This window comes from Crotalus tigris, unplaced genomic scaffold (genome assembly GCF_016545835.1).
Source record: "Crotalus tigris isolate CLP2741 ecotype Arizona unplaced genomic scaffold, ASM1654583v1 scf7180000024326.325410, whole genome shotgun sequence".
Classification (NCBI taxonomy): domain Eukaryota; kingdom Metazoa; phylum Chordata; class Lepidosauria; order Squamata; family Viperidae; genus Crotalus; species Crotalus tigris.
Genome location: NW_024100497.1, coordinates 88,965 through 103,441, shown reverse-complemented (window position 1 = coordinate 103,441; position 14,477 = coordinate 88,965). Strand labels below are relative to the sequence as shown.

At 40.2% G+C, this 14,477-nt stretch overlaps 1 protein-coding gene across 1 annotated transcript in view; it reads right to left on the bottom strand.

Annotated features, from left to right (window-relative positions):
• Positions 1-14,477, bottom strand: part of PGBD5 (piggyBac transposable element derived 5) — an 81,472-nt gene that overhangs the window by 27,813 nt on the left and 39,182 nt on the right. Inside the window, exon 2 of the mRNA XM_039325318.1 lies at positions 6,099-6,526. Coding sequence (XP_039181252.1) covers positions 6,099-6,526 — 428 coding nt within the window. The remainder of the gene's footprint in view (positions 1-6,098; positions 6,527-14,477) is intronic.

Sequence of the window (14,477 nt, the reverse complement as noted above, 5' to 3'; positions counted from 1 at the left end):
CAACACCAGTTTAAAAGCTGTAGCTGTTTTCCAGGTACAGCCAATTATAGATTCGTAGAAAGTATCAGATGTTCTAAAAGTTGTTTAACATTGTACAGGTCTTATTCAAGCTGTGTCCATAGACAAACGAATATTCATAGCAAAAGAAAATGAACTAAAAAGATACTCATTCAGATTATCCAAAAAGCAGAATTAGAGATTGGCTCAAGGTTTTGAGTGTCTCATATACAATGCACTGAAGTCTTAGCACGTGGTTGCCAGCAGCTAACAGGGGTCTTCAAACTTGGCCCTTTTATGACTTGTGGACTTCAACTCCCAGAATTCCTCAGCCAGGCACGCTGGCTGAGGAATTCTGGGAGTTGAAGTCCACAAGTCATAAAAGGGCCAAGTTTGAAGACCCCTGAGCTAGAAGAATCTAAGTGCTGAATTGATAGCAGTGAAAAATGTTGACTTAATTCAGCATGTTTGTTGCGCTGTATCTCACTACAGTGATCTAGGTTATTACATCAATTGATTTTTATCAGTTGCAGAACCAAAGCAGAAATCATTGGGACTTTCAGATTCTAGTTGGAGAAATCCAGAAATTTGCAGTAAAGGGTCATAGCAAAGTAGTACCGGCAGTAAAGGGTTACAGTATCTAGCCATTATCCAGATTTTTGCAGCCCAGATCTGGTAACTCTATGTGTATTATGTTTATGCAAATATCCAGGCAAATTGCATAGCAAATAGCTGCTGCTATCATAATTTCTATTGGGACTACCATCTTCCTGCAGTAGCTACTTGAAGTAGCAAAAAAGCTCTTTGATACTAATAAGATTTTGCTCCTTATGGAACTTGTACTCTTTATATTGGGAGTGGGGGAGGACCTCTCAGTTCTTCATTTTAAAGAAAACTTTTTCTAGAATTATCATATTGGATTACATCATACTGGAAATGTAATTAGAGCAGGCATGTCAAACTCACGACGTGATGTCGCACAACGTATCAGGCCAATTTTGCCATTGCTGGCAATGGGGTGGGCGCAGCTTCCACATGACACGTCCGGCCTGCAGGCCAGCAGGCCAGCAGTTTGACACCCCTGACAAAGAGGCTAAAATGAGGTATTCCGAGTTATTAATTTGGCAAAAGATTGTTTAATATCCCCTTTTCTCTAATGCATTTTGTTAATTAGGAAAAATGCTAGCTGTCATGGCCCAAGCCTTAGCCTTTGAATATGATTTTTAAGAAGCTGCTCCAGCTGACCCAGTGGAATATCAGCCTCAGGAGAGATAAAGTCAGGGATCACATGATGCTGATCAAAAATAGACATTACCTGAACAGCTGGATTAGTCAGAGGAGGAGGATGTAAGATCACCCAGCTCTATTCATACTCAGTGAATAGAATGGAGAGCAGATCAGTGGTGTTTGTTGAGGCTTCTTGCAAATTAAAGGAGTAAATCTCATTATTAATGACAAATGGCTGCAAACTGATTTAGGAGGCAGTCCTGAACCCTGTTCCTTTGCTGGAAGCAACTTCTGATCTCTGGCTCTTGCATGACATTAGTGTGGTTTTTGCTTGTGAAATTCTGACTTCTGGACTGGCTGACAACCCTGACTCAGCTCTTCGAATCTTTGATTGATTTGGGGGCTTTCCTTCAATTTGCTCCTGTTAAAACAAAACTTAGACAAAGGTCTGATAAAGACTTCGGTTTTGCTTTGCATGCTTTAACTGTCATCTCTTTGACATCGAGTAAACCATAAACTACCACAGTAATTATATGTAAGTATTTGAAACCAGAAGCAGGATATTTCTGGGTTCCTAATTTGTTACCTCCATTGGCAAACATATCTCTCCTCTATATTCTCTTTGAGGATACAAGTGACTTCTTAAACGAAAACCACCTTTTTCTTATGCTATCCCTGAGTGCAAGAGGGTGTGTATGACTCTTCTTGTATCAGCAAAATAGCTACCAAGTCTTATCACTATCTTTCAGAGCAATCATTTGAGAACAGTAGTTGCACTCTAGTGTGTTCGGCTTCAATTCCATCATCCCATAGCCCAGTGGCTATACAGGATAGAGATGATGAGTTCATAAATCGGGAGACAGAATGTTGCAGAGTCTGATTCAAAGCTTATTTTCAATTCAATATGTTGGCTATACTAGAAAAAAATGTATGATGGGATATTAGGGATCTCATAACTTCAAATTAGTTTAATAACTAATAATAAAAAGAAACAATATAATTAAAAGAATGATGCCGAAGTAAGTATTCTTGTGATTTGTGGCTATCAAAATTAAAATCTGTAGCTCCCACCAACTAATTATTTTGGTGTAGGGTTATCCTGTTTATCCTGGCTTCATCTTAATTACACTTACAGGGATTAGTCAACCATCTTACAAAAAATAAACATAAGAATTTTAAATCTTAAGAGGAAGGCACATTAGTAATCATATTATGTATCTGCCTAAGCTTAGGGTGGATTTGCATATACATCATGATGATGTGTCATTCACAAGGCCTCCAATCTGCCAGAATCATTTCCATTTGAAGCACTGAAATGGAAGCATGAAGCAGGATTCATATCTCATATCCATTTTAAGTAGAAAAGCCTTTCAAATAATATGAGCAGGCAAATATCAGGCCCTAATCCCAGCTTCTTCGCTTGTTGTAATCCAAATGACAACTGAAATCCAGTCAAGCTGGAGAACAATGGGGAAACAGGTTGAGAAGACTAAAGTGGCCCAATACATTTTTTAAAATATATCACCTTATACTTCTATCTAAAGTATTTGACTTATTTATATCATTCTTAATTGCCATCAGGCATGATAGATAGCTTCTCTTCTATCATACAAGCATATTTGCACAGTTTAATTATTAAAAGCTCATTCACTTCTACCTGCTTCAAAATGAAATGTAACATCTCCATGGCTTCCCTTATAGAGCAAACAAGGTCATGTGATGTGTATCCTTCTTCAATGTCATGATTCCTATAGTTCTTATTGTTTCCTTTCAATGAGGTAGATCCATATTTGAGCATACCATATGTCTCAATAGAAATAATATATTTCTTGAGTCATTCTTCATGTCTGTATTTGTTGTTGTTAATTGCGAAGTCATGTCCGACCCATCGCAACCCCATGGACAATGTTCCTTCAGGTCTTCCTGTCCTCTACCATCTTCTGGAATCCATTTCAGTTCACATCTACTCCTTCAGTGACTCCATCCAGCCATCTCATTCTCTGTCGTCTCATTCTTCTATTGCCCTCAATCTTTCCCAGCATTAGGCCCTTCTCCAGTGAGTCCTTCCTTCTCATTAGGTGGCCAAAGTATTTGAGTTTCAACTTCAGGATCTGGCCTTCTAAAGAGCATATACACTTCTGGTCATTGCCTTTCTCTGAGTCCAGCCCCAACATTACAACCTAGGAGGCAGGATGTGTGGAGTTGTCAACAATTCCCCTCCCCTCAGGATTACTTTAGGTGGCACATTCAAAAGCATCAGCATCTTTTGCTCACTTGTAAATAAAGTTCAATCATCCAAGGCAAAAGTATCTGAAATCATGGCAGCTGGACCAAAGTTTATTAAAACTGAGATGTTTCGTTACTCATCCAAGTAACTTCTTCAATTGAAACGAAAATTAGGGTAGGCAGAGAGTCATTGGAAAGAACCAACATAAGCAAATCTTCATTTTGCGGAGAAACCTCCTACAGTCTGTATGGCAAGAGTTCGCTCTTTCAAATGACTCTCTGATTCTCTGCCTACCCAAATTTTCACTTTGACTGAAGAAGTTACTTGGATGTGTAATGAAACATCTCAGTTTTAATAAACTTGGGTCCAGTTGCCCCACGATTTAATCTTCAGATATTCTGTCTCACTTCTATATCCATACTCTCTAACATTTATGAAGCTGAGGGACTAAAGAGGTATGTGAAGACTGAAGTGTGAAAGATAGGCAAGAAAATGATAAGTGAGCACCTGTCCAGCCTAGATGAGTTCAAATCACCAGGACCAGATGGATTACACCCCAAGGTTCTCAAGAAACTGGCAGATGTGATCTCAGAACCACTGAACTATATTTTTCAAAGATCTTCCAGAGGACTGGAAAAGAGCTGATGTAGTTCCCATCTTCAAAAAAGGAAAAAAAATGGATCCAGGAAATTACAGACCTATCAGCCTGACCTCAATACCTGGGAAGATTCTGGAAAAGATAATCAAACAACGAATCAGCGAACACCTAGAGACAAACAAAATCACTACTAAAAGTCAACATGGGTTTGTCAAAAACAGATCATGCCAGACAAAACTTTTTGCATTCTTTGACCAAGTGACAAAATTAATGGATCAGAGGAATGCTGTGGATATAATTTACTTGGACTTCAATAAGGCATTTGATAAAGTAGATCACAACCTACTACTCGATAAGATAGAAAAATGTGGGTTAGACAGCATCACCACCAGATGGATTCATAGCTGGCTGACCAGCCATACTTATCGTGTGATTCTCAATAGAACTGCATCTACATGCAGGGAAGTGTGTAGTGGGGTGCCTCAGGGCTCGTTCTGGGCCCAGTGCTCTTCAACATCTTTATCAACGATTTGAACGAGGGGATAGATGGGGAACTCATCAAATTTGCGGATGACACCAAGCTGGCAGGAATAGCCAACACTCCAGAAGATAGGCTTCAGATACAGGAGGACCTGGACAGACTTGAACACTGGGCGCTATCTAACAAAATGAAATTCAATGGTGAAAAAAGTAAGGTTCTACATTTAGGCAAGAAAAACCAAATGTACAGGTATAGTATAGGGGGTACCTTGCTCAATAGTAGTAACTGTGAGAGGGATCTCGGAGTCCTAGTGGACAATCACTTAAATATGAGCCAGCAGAGTGCTGCAGCTGCCAAAAAAGCCAACTCAGTGTTGGGCTGCATTAACAGAGAGATAGAATCAAGATCACGTGAAGTATTAATACCACTTTACAATGCCTTGGTAAGGCCACACTTGGAATACTGCATCCAGTTTTGGTCACCACGATGTAAAAAAGACACTGAGACTCTAGAAAGAGTACAGAGAAGAGCAACAAAGATGATTAGGGGACTGGAGACTAAAACATATGAAGAACGGTTGCTGGAATTGGGTATGTCTAGTTTAATGAAGAGAAGGATGAGGGGGGACATGATAGCAGTGTTCCAATATCTCAGGGGCTGCCACAAAGAAGAGGGAGTCAAGCTATTCTCCAAAGTGCCTCCAGAAGCTGTGAATGCTCCAACACTGGAAGTTTTTAAGAAGAGACTGGACAGCCATTTGTCCAAAATGGTGTAGGGTTTCCTGCCTGAGCAGGGGGTTGGACTCGATGACCTCCAAGGTCCCTTCCAAGGTCCCTTCCAACATTATTATTATTATTATTATTATTATTATTATTATTATTATTATTATTATTATCATCATCATCATCAACAACAACAACAACATCATCATCACCTTATGCCCAGCCTGGATTTCATAAATTCAGAAGAAAAACTAACCAGTTTCATCATGTCAACTGAATCAGTGAGTGATATATCTCTAAGGGATGCTCTGTTGTCACATTCATTCCTCAGTTGTGTTTAAGAAGTCTCAGAGAATAGAAGAAGCCACTGTGGGATTTTTCCAGTTCACAGGCTGTGTTTTAGCAGATGCCTGGAACTTAAAGGCCACTTTTTCAATGTAACTATCATTCACCCCACATTGTAGAATCCCTGGAAAGACTCAGAAGGTTTTTGTACATTGCTGAGACATCTCTCCCTTGACCATATTGGAAACACCTATCGCCTATACCTCTCCACCACTGCATACTGAAGCATGGTTCAAGGGGAGATGGGTCCCCATAAGGCCACCATCAAGCCCACCTACACTATTTGTATACCACTGAGAAGTAGAATCATAAAGGCACCTTAAAACCTGGGTTTGATTGCCCTGAAAATTTTTAGATGTGCTCTTATGAAACCAAACATGCAAATGCATTCCCCACATGCTTCCTTTACAGATTAGGTTTTCTTGCTGATTCATGGTATGTTTTAGAGTTTTAGTGCAAGAAAGGAGTAAGATTTCTCACAACCCAGAAATCAAATCTCACCTGTGTTTGGGAAGGCTTGAAAGCAGAGTCAAAGCTATGTTGCAGAGAGTCCAGAAAGGGCTGGATTTTATAGAGGCCATGTGTAGTCTGACTCGAACGAAAGGCCACAATATGGAAGTACTTAAGAATCTTCTCAAATCTTGCCTGAGTCATGATTAATGCGATGCTCTTGTTGCTATAGAAACCACTACTCCAGATGCCGAGGACCGACTCACAATGGTGAGTGCTTGTAGATATCATATAGGCAAGGAAGGCCTTGATTTCTATCAGAGTGACATCCATCCAAGCCTCATCACTGCCAAACCGCTCCTGGTATTTCTTGGCATACATGTTGGTTTGAATCACCATGTTCTTTAGCACATTATCAGGAACAAAGAGTTGGAAAAAGTCCATGGCACTGGCAGTGGGTGGCATTTTGCGAGTTGGACCTAAAAGGGGAAAATGTAGAAATTAAGCTCATTTTTCCAAACATTCAGAATAGTCGCAATGAAGCAGAACCCTGAAACAATATAATTAGGCTACTTAGTCCATCTCATTCAATGAAGCACTGCTTTCCATAGTTTGTTTCTTAATGGGTACTCAGAGTCGTATTATATCCATTGCTATGAGGATAAGGCAGTTCATGTCTATTGTCAAGATTCAAAACATCTGCCTAATTATTGCTGCACTTCTATTCCTGTCTACTCAGGAATAGTCTAGGAAGTGCTACTAAAATCCAAAACTAATTTAGTCATGACATGTAGTCATTTTGTGGTCAAATTATTAATTCTTTTAAGAGAAAGTCTCCCTTCCCATTAGATAAACATTAAACTGATTTCATTAGAAATGCATTTAGCTGTGATCTAACAGGCATTTCTATGGATTATAAATAAGAATGATTTAAAATATAAGAGAACATCTTTATTAAATTGGAAATAGCTTATTCACATGCGTAAGGTACTATTTCATTCCCCAATATGGCTACCTTGTTTTTTTTTAAAGATAAGTATGCATTATTAGAAAGATATACACGAGATGTTAATAAAGATATCTTACTGAACTCTTTTCATAGATTTCCTTTATACTTTGAGAGGAAGGATTGTAAGAGATAAGTAGATAAGCATCTCTAATCAGTTTTGCACAGATTAGTAAATCTTGAAGTAAGAGAAGCCTGATGAAAAAGGTGAAAAAAGCAGAGTCAAGTGATCAGCTTAGCAAAATCAAACTTAATATGAGAGTGAAAATATTCACTCAGTTCTACTAATTCTATATTTTCCTAGACAACTATAATCTGGTCATAAAGCGGTTTATTAAACTGGTTTATTTAGACATCAATGATTTTTACACATTTCACTTTAAGCAAAGCAATGCATTAAGTCCGAGTTCCAAAGACTTCTGGACTCATTATTCTTTTCTTCCTAATACCAATGGCTTTGTATTTGGCCATGTCCACATTATTTTTCTTAGGTCCATAAAAAGCTTTGAAGAAACTTCAAATGAAGCAATTCCTTAAGCTCTCTCATGAAGCAATATGGTCCTTTTTCTTTCAAGAAAGAAACAAAGTACCCGTTTTCCTCTCCTTTTCTTCATTTCAAAACTCCTCTCAACTTTTTCCCACAGAGCTTATGCTGAGCAGCTGTGGCACATTGTATGGACAATCCTACAGTGCACAGCAAAGCAATCCAGACTGTAGACACAAATTGGTGTGGACCGAAGATTACTCCAGTTACTCAGCTCCAATCACACTGTAGGCAATTCTGCAGCCTGCCGGCCTGAAAATTTCAAGCTATTAGAAACAAACCACAACCTGATTTATTGAAAAATAAATAAATAAATCAGGTGGCTTTATTGCTTCAACATTGTCTTCTCCATAGCTGAAAACATTTTGTTGAATCAAATCCACATTATTTTATCTAGGCCAACTCTTTTCACTTTCACAAAAGCAGTGTGAAAACGGCCCAGAAGCACCTTCACTTCTGTCAATTCAGAAATGAGGAGCAAAATTGCCGGCCTGTCCAAGTTCACATCAGTCTTGTGCAAACAAATATCCTTTTAGGAATTGGGGGGGGGAGCTTTCTGCACTGGCATGCCTTTGTGGAGTTGGGAGAAATTCACACTGTTTGCTTCCGCTAGATTGTGAGGAAAAATACAAAGCTCCCCCCCACCACAGCTTTCTTCTTATAGGACCTGCTAGGATGGTGTATGTTCAGGAGCCAGGAGGAAGGATGAGGCCAGAGGGCTTTCAAGAAGGAAAGCCCTGTGACCCCATTTGCAGAGCTCTGCAGAGTTCAAGCATCTTCAGAGTTGTTATTCTTGCACTATAGTTGAGAAGGAAGTAAATGCCACAATCCTTTGCTCCAACACCAACATTTTTTCCACCATGGTTGCTTTGCACATAGAGGAAAACTAATTTGTGGAAAACAATGAAGTTGATTACTCTCTAACAGAATAATAGAATAACAGAGTTGACAGGGATCTTAGAGGTCTTCTAGTCCAACTTCCTGCTCAGGCAGGAAACCCTATACCATTTCAGATAAATGGCTGTCCAATCTCTTCCTAAAACCTTCTATCTACAATTAATTTGGACAACCATTTGTCTGAAATGGTATAGGCCAGGGTTTCCTGCCTGAGCAAAGGGCTGGACTAGAAGGCCTCCAAGGCCCCTTCCAACTCTGTTATTCTGTATGTACTTGAAAGATTTGTATCACTTACAATTTAGCTTACATATTATGAAATAAGTTCTGTTTCTTTCCTTCAGAATAGAGGGAGAATTGGCCGTCCAGATATTGCTGAGCTACAAACTTTAGCATTTGTTATCACTATCGCTATCAATGGATGAGATGACTAGGATCTGTAGTTCAACAACATCTGGAGGGCCACAAGTTCTGTATATTAAAAAATCAGCTAATATTTATTAAAACATGAAAACACAATTTGGTGGTGTGAAACATAAAATCATTTCCCCCCATTTTTGTTTAAATGTATTTTTAATAGCTCAACCAAATGCCATTCTTTTCTGAGAAATGATTATGATGGTGGTTCTTATTTGCATCAGATATGCTTTCTGCATACAAACATTTTCAATTTATTTGCAAAAGATGTTTCTTTTCTGCAATAAAATGTGAATATGAATGATCCATCCAACCATGGATGCCACATAATCCACAGGAGAGAATCAACCTAAAGCCCAAGGAAGACCTCCTGTTCCCTGCCCCAAAGCTGATGGAAAGGTAACCTGATGCCTTGGAGCAAAAATATATCTCCAAGGTTTTGCCTTTGAAGTCCACCAGGTTCCTTGCCCCACCTGTCTTTTAAAAAATTATTTTAGTATCATCATCATCATCATCATCCATCGCTTGGTACAATTAACTAAATTGGTATTATTCTGCAAAGCAAAACCTCAGCTTCTCTGCTTAGAAAAGCCAACACAGTGCTAGGCTGCATTAACAGAGGGATAGAATCAAGATCACGTAAAGTGTTAATACCACTTTACAATGCCTTGGTAAGGCCACACTTGGAATACTGCATCCAGTTTTGATCACCCCGATGTAAAAAAGATGTTGAGACTCTAGAAAGAGTACAGAGAAGAGCAACAAAGATGATTAAGGGACTGGGGGCTAAAACATATAAGGAACGGTTGCTGGAATTGGGTATGTCTAGTTTAACAAAGAGAAGGACGAGGGGGGACATGATAGCAGTGTTCCAATATCCCAGGGGCTGCCCCTAAGAAGAGGGAGTCAAGCTATTCTCCTAAGCACCTGAAGGCAGGACAAGAAGCAACAGATGGAAACTAAGCAAAGAGAGAAACAACCTAGAACTAAGGAGAAATTTTCTGACAGAACAGTTAATCTGTGGAATAACCTGCCTTCAAAAGCTGTGAATGCTCCAACACTGGAAGTTTTTAAGAAGAGACTGGACAGCCATTTGTCTGAAATGGTATAGGGTTTCCTGCCTGAGCAGGGGGTTGGACTAGATGACCTCCAAGGTCCCTTCCAACTTCGATGATGATGATGATGATGATGATGATGATGATGATGATGATGATGATGATTATCTCCTGCAATGCCTTCGAATCCCAGAAAGCTCCCATATTACTGCATTGGGGACAGAGAGGAGGAACTCTTATTAAATTGATGTTTTATGACTAGCCAAGATCAGTTTATGAATAGGCAAGTATCCCCTGGTAGCAATTTCTTTGAAGGTACTCACTATTTCGGAAGGTACTCAGAATTCAAAATATGACTTCAAATCCAGAAGGTTGCCTACTTTGGCCTTAGCTCAATGTACACTGAGTATCACTCAGGAGGAAGCAGTGAGGACCATTCCTCCTGGAAGTCAAACCAATACAGAACAGAGTGGAATTTTAACAATGCTTTGATTGATGTAGCACACAATGATATTTGTCTTCTTAGCAGTACAGTCAAACTGCTGACTCATATTCAGCTTGTGATCTAATTCTAAAATCCTTTTCACGTGTATTAACAAGCCAGGTATTAGATCCGGATGAAGTTTTGAATTGAGGGATTTGGTTTGAAATTCCAACCCACAGTGTTGTAGCATCTTTCATTTTTTGTTTTGTTTTGCCACAGCACTGTAGGACAGGCCAGTAACAGTGGTGCTTTCTCATTTGTCTTCCCCAGTGTCTCTGCCTGTCTGGAAGGACAGACACAGCTGATACTGGATTATGATCATTTGTGGAAAAATAAAAGGACAGCTATTGCAGACTTGCACATACACACAGCCTAACTAAACCATATATAGTCAAATCAACCTTTTCCCAGCCCAATATCAATATCAGAGTCCAGCTCTAAGTGAATTCAAGTGACTTTTTCTGCCAAATAGTGAGAATATTTATCACAGTGGTCCTGCAGTAACCCTATGATCTGTCCTTCTCAGCAGAGACTGGGTCTCCTTGAGCAAAGCATAGAGGGAGGAATGTCAGCAAATGCAATAACGGTGAAGAATTAACATAGTTTTGTCATTCTTAATATGGATTCTTATCAATGTTTGCTGTTCATCTTCCTCCAGTGCTGTAGGTGTCTCTTTATGTGCTTTGTCTCCCAGAGCCTGTCCAACCAAGGAACACCCCAAGACTGGCAAGAGGGAAAGCCATGTAGAGGCAATGCAATCTAAAGCAGACATGTCAAACACAAGGCCTGGGGGCCAGATGCGGCCCGCAAAGTGGTTTCATGTGGCCCGCGAAGCCATCCTGGAAACAGTGAGGGAACGGCCCTCGCTGCCTTGGCCCTGGCCCAGGCCAGCAGGGAGCCAGTGTACAATTTTATGGTGGCCAGCTATGTGAAATGCATTCAGTCTTAGCTCCATGAGCCCCCCCCCCCTGCATGGCCTGAGAGGAACAGTGAGGTTCCTCCAGTGGACCATGCCTTGGCACTTGCCCTGGTCCCATCCTCTTCTGCCAGAGACCGTCAGATCTATCCCACTTCTGCCCAGACCCCCACAGGCACCCTTGAAGCGAACGATGTAGAGTTGGCCACACCCACCCAGTAGGCCACACCCACTCCATCCACGCTCACTGAGTAGGCTGCACCCATCCTGGCCACACCCACCCGGCTCCCTGAGGGCAACCGCAATGCTGATGCAGCCCTCAATGAAATTGAGTTTGACACCCCTGATCTAAAGCCTCAAACTTCTCTACAACCACAAAGTCCATCAGGTGCCTGAGACAGGCTGATCTAACCGGTCCTCTCTCCCTATAAGGTAGGATCACACAGCCAGCCAAAAAGCAACCAGAGAGTGATCCGACCACAGCAACAGAATGGACAATGTCTTACAAAGCCAGATCGTGTTTGCTCTGAAACAAAACAGGCCTAATGTGTAGCCCCTAGTATATACATCTTGGCCAAGGATGGACCTGGGGCAGGTCCATAGTTGCCATGGAGGCCACAAACACCTGAGTCACTTTTCCTCACTAAGCTGAACCACCCATCTTTGAGCTGGCAGAAAAAAACTAGACCAGCATCGGATTTGCTGTTCCCATTGTTGATCTCAGTTTTATTTGACATCCGTCTAGAGTGATTCAGTAAAGTTCCAGATTAGTGTGAAAAACAAGAGAAAATGTTAGCACTTTGCTCATATATAGCTATATAAGTGGTCCTCGACTTACAAGCAGTCATTTTGTGACCATTCAAAGTTGGCAATGGAACTGAAAAAAGTGACTTATGACTGTTTTTTATACTTATGATTGTTGCAGCATCCCCAATGGTCATGCCAAAATACAGACACTTGGCAACTGACTCATATTTATAACAGTTGCAGTGTCCCGGGGTCATGTGATCAGCACTGCAACACACCTGAGCATTTTGGAATTATGCATGTCACTCTATAAAGAATACTTGAGATAGTACTGTCAGATCAAACATCTTGGTTCTATGAAACATCTCTAAAACAAGAGGCACACATTTGCCCCTCTGTATTGTATTCTCAAGGGCTTTCAATTGTCAAGTTTCTTTTGGTCAAACCTGAGGGAAAAAATCATGCAAGGAAAGCTATGTGTTCAACCACTGCACAAGGAAACTAGACACTAAAACTAAACCATACTTATTTAAAAATAAAAACACCTCTCAATGCACACGCACAGACACACACCACCCACTATGAATTCAGGAAGGGACATGACAAGAATTTAATATGAATGTATTTTTAATGCTGTGTTCTGGCTCTGATAAACAAGAGTCTCACTACTATAGTCTTTCTAGTTCCAGTCCTGGATATATTATGAGGAAATAAAGGAAGAAGGAGAAGGAGAAGGAGAAGGAGGAGGAGGAGAAGAAGAAGAAGAAGGAGGAGGAGGAGGAGGAGGAGGAGGAGGAGGAGGAGGAGGAGGAGGAGGAGATGGAGAAGAAGAAGAAGAAGAAGAAGAAGAAGAAGAAGAGGAGGAGGAGGAGGAGGATGAGGAGGAGGAGGAGGAGGAGGAGGAGGAGGAGGAGGAGGAGGAGGAGGAGGAGGAGGAGAAGGAGATGGAGAAGAAGAAGAAGAAGAAGAAAATTTTGATTAGCAGAAAAAATATCCAAATCACCTTCATTGTAAAATTGGTGACATGTAAAATTAATTCAGTCCTTAGCTTTTTTTATTAACTCGTGACCATATTGCTTCACTATCTCATTTGAAAAACACAAAGACTTTTCAAAAATAGATAATAGTCTCATGTTGTGAATTCATTCCTTAATATCAGGATGATAAATTTATTTCCATTTACATAAATTTATCCTCTTTGCCTTGCTAATAAAACCACAGACTTATACATTATAAAAGTACTCAGGAGTCCTAGTTTTTAAAATATATTAATAAAACATATCCTAATTTTTCAGTGATAATCCTAGAAATAAAGATGAAAATCTGCCCAAATAACTGAAAAACAGACAGACTGAATGGAATAGAATAGAATAGAACAGAGCTGGAAGGGACCTTGGAGGCCTTCTAGTCCAGCCCTCTGCTCAAGCAGGACAGCCTATGCCATTTCAGACAAGTGACTGTCTAATCTCTTCTTAAAAATCTCCAATGATGGAGCGCCCACGAATTCTGGAGGCAAGCTGTTCCACTGGTTAATTGTCCTCACTGTTAGGAAGTTTCTCCTTAATTCCAGGTTGCTTCTCTCTTTGGTCAGTTTCCAACCATTGTTTCTTGTCCTGCCCTCTGGTGCTTTGGAGAATAATTTGATGCCCTCTTCTTTGTGGCAGCCCCTCAAATACTGGAATACTGCTTTCATATCACCCCTGTTTCTTCTTTTCTTTGGACTACCCAAACCCAAGTCCTGCAGCTGTTCTTCATATGTTTTAATCTTCATATGTTTTGATCATTTTAGTTGCTCTTCTCTGAACTTTTCCCAAAGCCTCAACATCTGTTTTGTAGTATGGTGACCAAAATTGGTTGCAGTATTCCAGGTGTACATTAGTATGTTAGTACAGTAGTACATTAACAACTTTGTATATCTTTTTCCCTCACTCCTTCCTTGCATAAGTTGGGTGCATCTTACTTCTCCAAAACATTTAAACATTACCAGACCATTAATACATCATACCACTATATCCACCAGCAATGTAGTTTGACCCCCTCTTCTTTGTGGCAGCCCCTCAAATACTGGAATACTGCTATTATGTCACCCCTGTTTCTTCTTTTCTTTAGACTAGCCAAACCCAAGTCCTGCAGCCATTCTTCATATATTTTAGTCTCCAGGTCTTTGATCATTTTAATTGCTCTTCTCTGAACTTTTTCCAAGGTCTCAACATCTTTTTTGAAGTATGGTGACCAAAATTGGCTGCAATATTCCAAGTGTGGTCTTACTAGGATTTTATAAAGCGGTACTAATACTTTGTGTGATCTTGATTCTATGCCTTTGTTTATACAACCCAGGATTGTATTATCTTTTTTGACTGCTGCTGC